We start from the raw sequence: 13,544 nt of genomic DNA on the forward strand, positions 1-13,544 counted from the left end.
TGTTGTTTGATCATTTATTCAAGGGTTTATAAAAGACTTTGTATATGACAGGGCCAGGATTGTGGCAAAGCAGGTAAAGTCGCTGCCTGTGCCACTGGCATCACACATGGGTGCTAGTTCCTGTCCCAGCTGGTCTACTTCCCGTCTGGCTCCCTGTTAATGGCCTGGGAAAAATAGGGGAAGATGGCGAAAAGGTTTGGGCCCCTGCCACCCACACAGGACACCTACATGAAGCTCCTGGCTCCCGGCTTTGGCCTAGCCCAGTGCTGGTCGCAGGGTCATCTGGGGAGTGAACCAGAGGATGGAAGATTGATTCTCTCTCCCTCTCTCTCTCTCTCTGTCTCTTCCTCATTTCTTTCTCTCTCTGTAACTCTTTCAAAATGAATAAATTTTTAAAAAAAGACTTTGTATACAAGACTAGCACAGTGTCATACAGAATGATTACTTCATAAATGGTCTAGAAGTCTATCATATCTAGAATACCAGTAGTATAGACACTACGGATCTAAATTCAATCATTCAATCATCTGGTCATCAATTATTTATTAATGACCTACTACGTGTGAGGTAGGCAGTGTTCTGGAGACTAGAAATACAGTGGTGTAAAAGAGAAGTAAGCTCTTCGTTCATTATTAACACAGTATTAGCCAAAGTAGTTTACGAGCTATAACATCAATCATATCGTTCAAACAGATGAAAACTGGGATTCTCCAAGAGCCCCAGGTACACAGAGATCTCAGGGTCACAACTACAGGCCTAAGGGTCCCCGGCTGCTACTGCCTCCATACTGAACATCAAAAGCTGGACGGGAAACTGCCCGACGGCTTGCCCCACTCAGTATGGAACCTCCCAGATGTGTCACTCACAGAAGATCCGTCCTCTTCATGCAAGCCCTCTTTCCTCAGCTGTATTTTTTCTAAAGGACGTAAATAAGGACTATCCCAGCAGAACCACTCATCGTAACGATGGTTCCAACGCTTGAAATGAATGAGTACTTTTCCTTCTTCGTAGTCAATGTCTTCTATGTGAGCTGGATACCTGAGTCAGAAAACAAAATTCAAAATTCCTTTAATACCCACGGAAAACATCCAAAATGGTGTTCCAAATCCCTTCCCAAAGGAGATGTACAGGGTACTACAGGCCTAGCATTCAGAGGCTGTGTACCTGGATCTAATCACAAAGTATAGAGGAAAACAAACTTGAGGTTCAAATACCAACTTGGATATTCCTTAGTTTATTAACTATTCAACTAACCTTTCAGAGGGTGTTAGGTCTAAGGGTTAAGATGCCAGTAAAGATGGCGGCATCCCATGGCATGCCTAGGTTAGATGCCTGGCTCTAACTTCCTACAGATGCACAACCTGGGAGGCAGCAGTTGAAGACTAAGTGCTTGGTTTCCCACCACCCAGTTGGGAGACTCAGACTGAGTTCCTGATTCCCAGCTTTGGTACAGCCCAGTCATGCCTATTGCAGGCATTTTAAGAGTAAACCAGTGGGAGCCAGGGCTGTAGTGCAATGGGTTAAATGCCTAAAGCACCAGCATCCCATATGGTCGCCGGTTCTAGCCCCAGCTGCTCCTCTTCCAATCCAGCTCTATGGCCTGGGAAAGGAGCAGAAGATGGCCCAAAGACTCCCGTGTGGGAGACCTGGAAGAAGCTCCTGGCTCCTGGCTTCAGATCGGTGCAGCTCCAGCTATTGCGGCCAATTGGGGAGTGAACCAGCGGATGGAAGACCTCTCTCTCTCTCTCTCTCTCTGCGTCTCCTCTCTCTGTGTAACTCTGACTTTCAAATAAATAAATAAATCTTAAAAAAGAGAGAGAGAGTAAACCTGTGGATGGGAGTTTTCTCTCCCCTCCCCTTTCAAATAAACAAATAATTTTAAAATAAATCCGTGCTCAGCACTGTGGCATATGGGTGCCAGTTTAAGTGTTTAAGTCTCAACTGCTCCACTTCCAATCCAGCTGCCTACTAACGCCCCTGGGAAAGCAGTAGAAAGTGACCCAAGTACTCGGGTCTCTGCACAAACATGAGAGAACCAGATGAACCTACAGGCTACTGGCTTTGGCCTGGACAACCTGACATTGCAGCCATTTGGGAAGTAAACCAGAGAATGGAAGATCTCTCTCTCTCTACCTCTGCCTCTTTGTAACTCTGTCTTTCAAATAAATAAATCTTTTTTAAAATGTTTTAATAAATTAACGTATCAGAGTCTGAATTTCCTCATGAGAAGTGCAGGAAAAACACAGGATTGAGTACAAGTTAAATGAGATGATATATACAACAGATGTGAACATCTGAGAGGCATGAAGGGGCAAGTAGTTGGGTCCTTGTCACCTGGATGGGAGACCTGGATAGAGTTCTGGCTCCCAGCAATGGCCTGGCCCAATCTCAGTCATTGCAGGCATTCGGGGAGTGAACTAATGATTAAGAATGCTCTTGTGGGCCGGCGCCGCGGCTCAGTAGGCTAATCCTCTGCCTTGTGGCGCCGGCACACTGGGTTCTAGTCCCGGTTGGGGCGCCGGATTCTGTCCCGGTTGCCCCTCTTCCAGGCCAGCTCTCTGTTGTGGCCCGGGAGTGCAGTGGAGAATGGCCCAAGTGCTTGGGCCCTGCACCCCATGGGAGACCAGGAGAAGCACCTGGCTCCTGTCTTCAGATAGGCATGGTGCGCCGGCCGTGGCGGCCATTGGAGGGTGAACCAACGGTGAAGGTAGACCTTTCTCTCTGTCTCTCTCTCTCACTGTCCACTCTGCCTGTCAAAAAAAAAAAAAAAAAAAAAAAAGAAAGAAAAAAGAAGAAGAAGAAGAAGAAGAAGAATGCTCTTGTGGGGCCGGCGCTGTGGCATAGCCCTCTTGAGTTCTACTGCATCAACCCTTCCAAGCAATTTTCTTTTTTTTTTAAAGATTTATTTATTTATTTGAAAGTCAGAGTTACACAGAAAGAAGGAGAAGCGGGGGGGGGGGGGGGTCTTCCATCGAAGGTTCACTTCCCAATTGGCCGTAATAGCCAGAGCTGTGCCGATCCGAATCAGGAGCCAGGAGCTTCTTCCGGGTTTCCCAAGTGGGTGCAGGGGCCCAAGGACTTGGGCCATCTTCCACTGCTTTCCCAGGCCATAGCAGAGAGCTAGATGGGAAGTGGAGCAGCCCAGTCTCAAAACAGCACCCATATGGGATGCCGGCACTTCAGGCCAGGGTGTTAACCCGCTGTGCCACAGCGATGGCCCCCAAGCAATTTTCCAAGTACCAATTCCCCATGTTAAGTCCTTTTGCAGTTAAAATATCCATAGTGCTTTCTGTTTCCAATACTTACACCTGACTGACACAAAAGGAAACTGTAAAGGAAGAGGGAAGTGAAAGTAAGAAGATTTTTGCAGTGTGCTTTTTAATAACTTTAAAATTTTCAACCATACAAATGTATTGCTCATTCTAAAAATAAATGAGTAGATAAAAAGAAGAAAAATAGTGTATGCAATTGTTTTCCAAAATACACAATGAGATTGCTAACTCTGAACTGAGAAAATTCAAGTTCTACCTATACTTTCTGATTACAGCTTGGATCTGCATCATTTCCTTCCTTTCTTGTATCCAGCACCTAGGCCGTTGCTGTCCTACATAAATGAATAGGTCTGTTTTCTATAGACTGGGCTGTATTCAATCCTACTCTAACACACACTTAAAGCAATTAACCATCACAGCACCTTGCACATGTTGCGCACTCAACAAAAGTTCAGCAAATGAATTCCACTCTCCTATTCTTCCCAAAGGTCATGTGTCCTGCTAATTGTCCATTTCAAAATTTTCAAATTCCACTCACTCATTCCAATTTCAAGCCCTCGCAAGTTCAGGCCCCCATCACTTCAGGTGGACATTACTCACAGAGGACTGACAGCATGTACTTTTCAAAAGTCCTAATATGGTACTATACCATACATTAATTGCTCAAAAATATTAACAGAAGGAATAAACTGTCCTGAAACTAGTCTTCCTACTCCTACCCCATGACAGCTGCTACGAATACAAGATGTCTTGACAACAGACTGGCTACTCACATGACTGCTGAACAGAGTGATACAACTGTAGGAGACAGGAAAGGACTCCCTAAATCTAATCTTCTCTGTAAAGTGGGAAGAAAGAGAGCCAGTGTTGTGGCACAGCAAGGAAAGCCACTGTCTGAGAAGCTGGCACCCCATACGGGCACTGGCAGCTGCACGTCCAATCCAACTCCCCTCTAATGTGCTCGGGAAAGCAGCAGCAGATGACTCAAGTGCTTGGGCTCCTGCACCGATGTAGAATATCCAGAAGAAGCTCTTGGCTCCTGGCATGATACCTGCCCAGCTCCAGTTGTTGCAGCTATTTGGTGAGTGAAACACTGGATGGACTATCTCTCTATACATACATAACTCTGCCTTTCAAATAAGTAAATAAATCTTAAAAAAAAAAAAATGGGGAGATTCTGGTGCCATGGCATAGCAGGTAGAGCTGCCGCCTGCAGTGCCAGCATCCCATATGGGCAGCAGTTCGAATCCTGGCTGCTCCACTTCCGATCCCGCTCTTTGCTATGGCCTGGGAAAGCAGTGGAAGGTGGTCCAAGTCCTTGGGCCCCAGCACCTGCGTGGGAGACCCGGAAGAAGCTCCTGGCTCTGCATGGGTGCAGCTCTAGCTGTTGCGGCCATTTGGGGAATGAAATAGCAGATGGAAGATCTCACCCCCTTCCTCTGCCTGGGCCTCTCTGTAACTCTGCCTTTCAAAATAAAATAAATCTTCAAAACAAAAAAAAGGGGGGGGGAAGAGGGGCCAGCGCCATGACTCACTTGGTTAATCCTCCACCTGTGGTGCCAGCATCCCATATGGGCACCAAGTTCTAGTCCCAGTTGCTCCTCTTCCAGTCCAGCTCTCTGCTGTGGCCCGGGAGGGCAGTGGAGGATGGCCCAAGTGCCTGGGGCCCTGCACCCGCATGGGAGACCAGGAAGAATCACCTGGCTCCTGGTTTCAGATCAGCGCAGAGCCGGCTGTAGCGGCCATTTGGGGACCAACGGAAGGAAGACCGTTCTCTCTATCTCTCTGTCTCTCTTTCTTACTGTCTGTTACTATGTCAAATAATTCCAAAAAAAAATGGAAGATTGGAAGAAAGATATCTCTTTCATATATGTCTTACCCTCTCATTCATCCATCTTTTTAGAAGCTAGTAAAAAAAAATTCAAGTTTTATTTTTATTTGAAAGGCAGAATGACAGAAAAAGAGAAAGAGATCTTCCATCCCTTGATTCACTCCACAAATGCCCCAAGAGCTAGGGCTCTGCCAGGCCGATGTCAGGAACCAGGAACTCCATCTCAGTCTCCCCCATAGGAGAAACAAGAACCCAAGTATCTGGCCCATCACCTGCTGTCTCCTAGGATGTTCATTTATGTAAGAAGCTGGATTGGGCCAAGGACTTAAACAGACATTTTTCAAAAGAGAAAATCCAAATGGCAAACAGACACATGAAAAAATGTTCAGGATCACCAGCTGTCAGAGAAATACAAATCAAAACCACAATGAGGTTTCACCTCACCCCAGTTAGAATGGCTCTCATATAGCGATCAACAAATGCTGGAGAGGATGTGGGGAAAAAGGTACCTTAAACCAATGTTGGTAGGAATGTAAACTGGTAAAGCCACTATGGAAGACAGTATGGAGATACCTCAAAAATCTGAATATAGACCTCCCGTATGACCCAGCCATCAGACTCCTGGGAATTTACCATGGGAAATGAAATCAGTAAACAAAAGAACTATCTGCACCTCCATGTTTATTGCAGCTCAATTCACAATAGCTAAGACATGGAATCAACCTAAATGCCCATCAACTGAAGACTGGAAAAAGGAATTATAGGATATGTACACTGTGGAATATTACACAGCAGTTTAAAAAAAATGAAATCCAGTCATTTGCAACAAAATGGATGAATCCGGAAAACATCATACTTAGTGAAATAAGCCAGTCTCAAAGGGACAAATACCATATGTTCTCCCTGACCTGTTAGAACTAACAGAGCACCTAAAATGAAATCTGTAGAAGTGAAATTGACACTCGAGAAGGGATGACTTGAGCTGTCCTTGTCTTGATTGTCAAAGAACAGTTTCATTTTGTTTTTTCATACTATTTGTTGAACTTTTTTTTTTTTTTTTTTTTTTTTTTTTTTTTTGCTTTGGACACATATTCCATATCAGAGTGCTTAGGTTAAAGTCTGTTTTTTTTGTTTTTTTTGTTTTTTTGAGAAGATTATTTATTTGAAAGTCAGAAAATCAGAGTTACAGAGAGAGAGTATGAGAGCTTTCATCTTCTGGTTCACTCCCCAAATTGCTGGAATGGTCTGAGCTGGGCAGATCTGAAACCAGGAGCCAGGAGCTTCCTCCAGGTCTCCCACGCAGGTGCAGGGACCCAAGGACTTGTGTCATCCTATGCTGATTTCCCAGGTGCATTAGCAGGGAGGGGGATTGGAAATGATGCAGCTAGATTTGAACCATTGCCCATCTGGAATGCCAGCGCTGTAGATAGCTGCTTTCCCCGCTACACCATTTTGGTTTTTGGTTTTTTTGTTTGTTTGTTTGTTTGTTGTTTTTTTTTTTTTTTACAGGCAGAGTGGACAGTGAGAAAGAAAGGTCTTCCTTTTTCATCCCTCAAATGGCCGCTGCGGCCGGCGCACCGTGCTGATCCGATGGCAGGAGCCAGGTACTTATCCTGGTCTCCCATGGAGTGCAGGGCCCAAGCACTTGGGCCACCCTCCACTGCCTTCCTGGGCCACAGCAGAGAGCTGGACTGGAAGAGGAGCAACCGGGACAGAATCCGGCGCCCCAACCAGGACTAGAACCCGGGGTGCCAGCACCACAGTTAGAGGATTAGCCTAGTGAGCCACGGCGCCAGCCTGTTGAACTCTTAACATGGAGTTGATCATATGTGTATAAAGTCAATTGAAAATAGGTGTCAGTAAAAAATAAGAGTGGGAATAAGAAAAGGAAGAGGAAGTTTGTAACTGTAAAGCTGTATAGTTCTGCATACATTCCTACTGACTTCTAAGGGTAAAGGGTACAGATTAAAAACTTGTCATGGAACTCTAAATCCCAAACTTGGTAAAAATGCTATCTTAATTGTTAAATTGTTCATATTTTTTAAGTGTTAAAGTGAACGTATAGATAGGATTAAGTGTTAAAGAGATCATATAAATAGGATCAAGTGCCTGGCAATAATAATAGATATAATTAAAAAGGAGAGAATGTCCAACATGAGAAGCAGTCCACACAGCAGACTCATAGAATGACAATTGCTTTAAGCAACACTCTACCCTCAGAATCAGCCCTTAAATCTTCCTGGTCTGGCTGAAAGGCCCTTGAGAGCATTTCAGGCATGGAAAGCCAAGACATTGTGGCAAAAAATGTTCTACATGAAGGATCTCTGAATGAGACCCCAGTGGAAAGAAGAGGCCATCAAAGAAGGATGTATTTCTCTCAAAAGGGAGGAGAGAACTTCCACTATGCTTATGGCCTTGTCCAAATACTAATGGAGTTTGTGGACTCAAAAGCCTTCCATAGTCAAGGCAGCTCATTTCAAGAGCCTCAGGTGGTCACTGATGTCATATATAAGAGTGGTAATTGTTAAGTTAACAACAAGAGTCATGTGCCCTAACTCCCCATACAGGACCTTGGTCCTCATTGAGTTATACTGAGAATTAACTGTAAAACCAGTTCTCAATTTCGGGTTTGTGTGTGTGTGTGTGTGTGTGCAAATTGTTGAAATGTTTACTTAGTATAGAGTTGGTCTTCTGCAGAAAGTTAACTGACAATGAATCTTAATGGAGAATGGGACTGGCAAAGGGAAAGGGAGGAGGAAGGGTAGGAGTGTGGGTGGGAGAGCAGGTATGGTGGGAAGAATAATGAATTTGTATTCCTTAAAAAATGAAAAAAAAAAATAAATAAAAGAAAAAAGAAAAAAAGAAGCAGCAGCTGGATTGGAAGCAGAGACAGGACTTGATCCCCAGGCACGTGTGATATGGGATGTGGGCAATCAAAGCAGAGGCTTAACCCCATCCACTATAAGGCCTGCTCCTAGAGAAATTCTTTAAAATAACTATTGGTCCTAATGTAGTCCTATCCAAACCCCTTTCTTTAATGGCTTACTGTCCTAGCAACAGTTTTCAGGCCCATGGTCTTTAAACTAATGTATGTAATTAACTTTACACATAACAAAATTTATTTGGGGCTGGCACTGTGGCACAGTGGGTTAAGCTGTTGTCCACAGTGCCAGCATACCATATGGGCACCGGTTCAAGACCCAGTTGCTCCCTGATAATGTGTCTGGGAAAGCAGTGGAGATGGCCCAAATCCTTAGGCCCCTGCACCTGTGTCAGGGACCAGGCAGAAGCTCCTAGCTCCTGGCTTTGGCCTGGCCCAGCCCTGGCTGTTGTGGGCATTTGGGGAGTGAACCAGTGGATGGAAGATCTCTCTCTCTCTCTCTGTATGTGTGTCTCCCTCTCTCTATAATTCTTTCAAGTAAAATAAATAAATCTTTTTAAAAAAATCTAAATTTAACTTATAGAACATTTCTATACACTGAAATCATATTCTTAACTTTCTGGTATCTAAATATAGCTATTGCCAGAGCAATAGCATAGTAGATTAAGCCTATGCTTGGGGTGCCGGCATCCAATATGGGCACAGGTTAGTGTTCTGGCTGCTCCTCTTCCAACCCAGCTCTCTGCTTATGGCTTGGGAAAGCAATGGAAGATGACCCAGATGTTTGGGGCCATCTCCCTGTACCTACATGGGAGACCCAGAGGCAGCTTTTGGCTCCTGGCTTTGGCCTGACCCAGCTCCAGCTGTTGCAGCCATTTTGGGAGTGAATCAGCAGATGGAAGACCTCTCTATCTCTGTCTTTCTCTCTCTCTGTCTGTAACTCTATTTCTCAAATAATCTTACAAAAAAAATTTAAGATGATGGCAACTTTTTTAATACCCTTAATAACCACTGGATAGAAGATCTCTCTCTCTCTCTCTTTCTCTCTGTAACTCTGCCTTTCAAATAAATAAATAAATCTTAAAAAAAAAAAATGGGCCGGCGCCGCGGCTCAATAGGCTAATCCTCCGCCTAGCGGCGCCGGCACACCGAGTTCTAGTCCCGGTCGGGGCGCCGGATTCTGTCCCAGTTGCCCCTCTTCCAGGCCAGCCCTCTGCTGTGGCCAGGGAGTGCAGTGGAGGATGGCCCAGGTGCTTGGGCCCTGCACCCCATGGGAGACCAGGAAAAGCACCTGGCTCCTGGCTCCTGCCATCGGATCAGCGCGGTGCGCCGGCTGCAGCGCGCCGGCCGCGGCGGCCATTGGAGGGTGAACCAACGGCAAAGGAAGACCTTTCTCTCTGTCTCTCTCTCTCACTGTCCACTCTGCCTGTCAAAAAATAAAAAAAATAAAAAAAAAAAAATGGGGAGATAGGCTGGTGCTATGGCACAGCCAGTAGAGCCACCACGTGCAGTGCATCCGTATGGGATGCTGGTCTTTATAAAGAGAGTGATCACTCTATCTACTGACTTTTAAAATCTCTAAGAAAAGTTTGGAGCAAGGCAGTAGAACTCAAGCTGCAAAATGCTATTTCAATATGCTATCACTTGAGAGAAAGGAGAGAGGCAACACATTCATATATGTTTTTAAATGTGTGGGCTCTCTCTGGAAGGATGATCAAGCCACCCAAGTTTGTCTTGGGAGAGGAACTGCATAGTCAGGGAACTAGAAAGGAAATATGAGACATGTTATTCAATGCACATCCTTTATATGTTTTGATACATTGTATCAGGAGCACATATTGGCTTTAAAAAGTATATAACTAGATTCTTCAAATGTGCTTACTTGGCAAAATAAGAAGTTGGTGAATCTTGGGACAAATTCAAATTTTGAACTTTTACTATTCAGTGCTTTCAAAAAGTCTGGGAAGTCAGGATCCACAGAATCAAGTCTGAACTGCTGGGCCAGAATCCCACTGTATTCACTCGGATCTGAGGAGATCTCTGTGCTCTCAGTTAGCCTGAAGCTTCTTCCTCACTCAAAAAACTCTACTGGGCACAGGCATCACACTGCGCACAAAAACACACCTCTCCAAGAGGCTCAACAGAAACCACGTGCACAGTGTCCTGAAGAGAAAGTAGGCTTCCCTACTTCCCTCAAGTGTGACCTTCCCTTCCCTTGGGTAAAGGAGGAGACCCAGCTGCCAGTCAGAGGAGAGGGAGGGAACAAAGACCACCTCACAGATAAGCCCAGTAAGACTCAGTGCATCACAACTGTCACCTGCTACAGGGATGGCCCAGCTTCATCAGTCAATAGGAGTCAATTAAATGCTTTTGATTTAGCCACTCAATTCCAAGTCTCAGAGGGATTATATATACATATGTGCTCAGGCACCTGCCTTTGAAGAGAACTAGAAACATGAACTAAAATTTAAAGGTATTAAGTAAGTTAATCACACAAAAGAGGTGATAAGAACTGCCTCTTACTTACAAAAGGGTAATTTATCTGCCTCAACTTAAATATGGACAACCATGAGGCAGACCAGACAAGACGAGGCAAGGTTAGCCAAAGAGAAGACATGAATGGAATTTGTGCAGGCAGAAAAGGGAGAAGAGAATTTCTAGCTGCAACATGTAACAGTCAACCGATGATAAGATCCTAGTTTCTAGACTAATGTTGCAGCTGAGAGTCACATTTGAGCAGACATTAAACATCAAACTGGGAGCCAGTGCTGTGGCAGAGTGGGTTAAGAGGCTACTTGTTGAGCCAGCATTCCATTCGGGCACTGGTTCAAGTCCCAGCTCCTCCACTTCTGATCCAGCTCCCTGCTAATGTGCTTGGAAAGCAGCAGAGGACGGTGCATGGGCCATGCACCCATATGGGAGACCCTGATGAAGCTGGGTCAAGTACATGACCCCTGCGCATGTGTTTCCTCCCAAGCTCTGAGTGCTCTGTATAATGTGCTTTATAAGCAGCTTACTTTTGCTCAGAATTAGCCAAGTATGAGCTACAAGCCTTCTTGGGAGTCGGTTATACAGTGAGGACAAGTCAAGACACAGCTAGGGGCCTTTCAGCAATGCTGCTCAGGCCTCAGGGCTTTGGGGCCACTCACTTAAAAGCAAACAAACAAGGCCGGCGCCGCGGCTCACTAGGCTAATCCTCCGCCTAGCGGCGCCGGCACACGGGGTTCTAGTCCCGGTTGGGGCACCGGATTCTGTCCCGTTTGCCCCTCTTCCAGGCCAGCTCTCTGCTGTGGCCAGGGAGTGCAGTGGAGGATGGCCCAGGTGCTTGGGCCCTGCACCCCATGGGAGACCAGGAAAAGCACCTGGCTCCTGCCATCGGATCAGCGCGGTGCGCTGGCCGCAGTGCGCTGGCCGCAGTGCGCTGGCCGCGGCGGCCATTGGAAGGTGAACCAACGGCAAAGGAAGACCTTTCTCTCTTTCTCTCTCTCTCACTGTCCACTCTGCCTGTCAAAGAAAATTAAAAAAAAATTAAAAGCAAACAAACAAACAAACATGGGGCTGGCGTTATGGTGTAGCGGGTAAAGCCACCGTCTGCAATGCTGGCATCCCAAATGGGTGCCAGTTCATGTCCCAGCTGCTCCACTTCCAATCCAGCTCCCCTGCTAATGGCCTGGGAAAAGCAGAGGAAGATGGCCCAAGCACGTGAGCCCCTGCAACCCACGTGGGAGACCCAGCAGAAGCTCCTGGCTCCTGGCTTTGGCCTGGCCCAGCCCTGGCTATTACAGCCTTCTGAGGAGTGAACCAGTGGATGGAAGACTTCTCTCTCTGTCTCTGTCTATCTGTCTGTCTCTCTCTCTGCCTCTGCCTGTCCGTAACTCTGCCTTTCAAATAAATAAATAAATCTTAAAAAAAAAAAAAAAAAAAGGACATACAGGCCTTTCTGTTCATCAAACATGCCACCACCTTCCCACACCCAGTATGCTCCCTTTAACAGGAACAATTCCCCATACCCCTTCTTTCCAGGCAACAGCCTTAGCTTCCTGTTGCCCTGGAATCCTTGATTGCATTATTTCAAGCAGTTACCTTCTCCTGCCAGTCTGTGTAAGCTTCTTGCTCTCTTCCTTCACAGAATCTATCCCAACCTGGATTCATTTCATTTGTTTCTGTTCCCTTGGTTATTTTTTTTTCTTTAAAGATTTATTTATTTATTTATTTGAAAGTCAGAGTACACAGAGAGAGAACGAGAGAGAGAGAGGTCTTCCATCCGATGGTTCACTCCCTAGATGGCCACATCAGCCGGAGCTGTGCCAATCTGAAGCCGGGAGCCAGGAACCTCCTCTGAGTCTCTCACACAGGTGCAGGGACCAAAGGACTTGGGCCATCTTCCACTGTTTTCCCAGGCCACAGCAGAGAGCTGAATCGGAAGTGGAGCAGCCGGGTCTCGAACCAGCGCCCACATGGGATGCCAGCACTGCAGGTGGCAGCTTTACCTGCTACACCGCAGTGTCAGCCCCTCACTTGGTTATTTTTATAGCCTGTTTCCCCAGGAGATAGTAAAGGCATCACCTCATCCACTATGGTCTCTTTTGGAGGGTTAAATTATGCTTCCATAGGTACAAATAACTTCAGTCAGGTGTGGCAGTTATAACAACAGAAGATTCTTTAGGGTTGGATAGGGTGGAAGGGAGCAAAAGGCAGAGAGAAGGAAAGAGGAATGAGGAAGAAGAGGATCTGAGAGCACTCTAGGGAAGAGGAGCACTTGATCTCAGCTCTCAAAGATGAGAGGGTATTCTCCAGATCAAGGATGCAGTGTAGAAGGTGAACAGTTCTGGGAGAAAATGCAACATGAACAGAGCAGGAGTGTACATAAAGCACAAACCAAGGGGCAAACACTGTGGCGCAGCAGTTAAAGTCCTACCCTCAGTGCCTGCATTTCATATGGCCACAGGTTCGAGTCCTGGCTGCGCTACTTCTGATCCAGCTCCCTACTAATGTGCCTGAGAATGCAGCAGAAGATGGGCTAAGTCCTTGGGCCCCTGTACCCACATGGGAGACTGGGAAGAACCTCCTGGCTCCAGATCAGCTCAGCTCTGGGCATTGCAGCCATTTGGAAAGTGAACTAGCAGAAGGAAGACCCCTCTCTCTCTATCTCTTTCTTTAACTCTGTCTTTCAAAGAAATAAATCTAGGAAGGGAGGGAGGGAGGGAGAGAGAAAATAAAAGCAAGCATAAAACAAGAACGAACACTGTAGAGGGCAATGCCTTAAGTGAATGCTTTCCAAGAGCAGTCCAAAAGCCACTGGGTGTGGATGAACACAGAGCTGGCGTTCCCCAAGGTCTCCATAAGGAACATTTTACTGTGCTTCTCCAGAATCTGGATCATTTCTACCAACACTTCCCAGCTGTGGTGCACACAACAGCATGAAAAAGGTCAAGATGCAAGATGACCACTATATAATCAACTACTAAAGAATTTTAGTGTGTGTTTGCAATTACCCTGGCATTACCTAATTTTCAGACAGCCATTGTAGTGGCTTTAAAACACGTTTGTAAATTTGATA

At 45.9% G+C, this 13,544-nt stretch overlaps 1 protein-coding gene across 3 annotated transcripts in view; it reads right to left on the reverse strand.

Annotated features, from left to right (window-relative positions):
- Window positions 1-13,544, reverse strand: part of PHF20 (PHD finger protein 20) — a 141,983-nt gene that overhangs the window by 81,997 nt on the left and 46,442 nt on the right. For all 3 annotated transcript variants that reach the window (XM_008255971.4, XM_070051317.1, NM_001171336.1), the window contains one exon: window positions 867-1,038. In XM_008255971.4, the coding sequence (XP_008254193.1) occupies window positions 867-1,038 (172 nt within the window). The remainder of the gene's footprint in view (window positions 1-866; window positions 1,039-13,544) is intronic.

This window comes from Oryctolagus cuniculus, chromosome 11, assembly GCF_964237555.1.
Source record: "Oryctolagus cuniculus chromosome 11, mOryCun1.1, whole genome shotgun sequence".
Taxonomy (NCBI): domain Eukaryota; kingdom Metazoa; phylum Chordata; class Mammalia; order Lagomorpha; family Leporidae; genus Oryctolagus; species Oryctolagus cuniculus.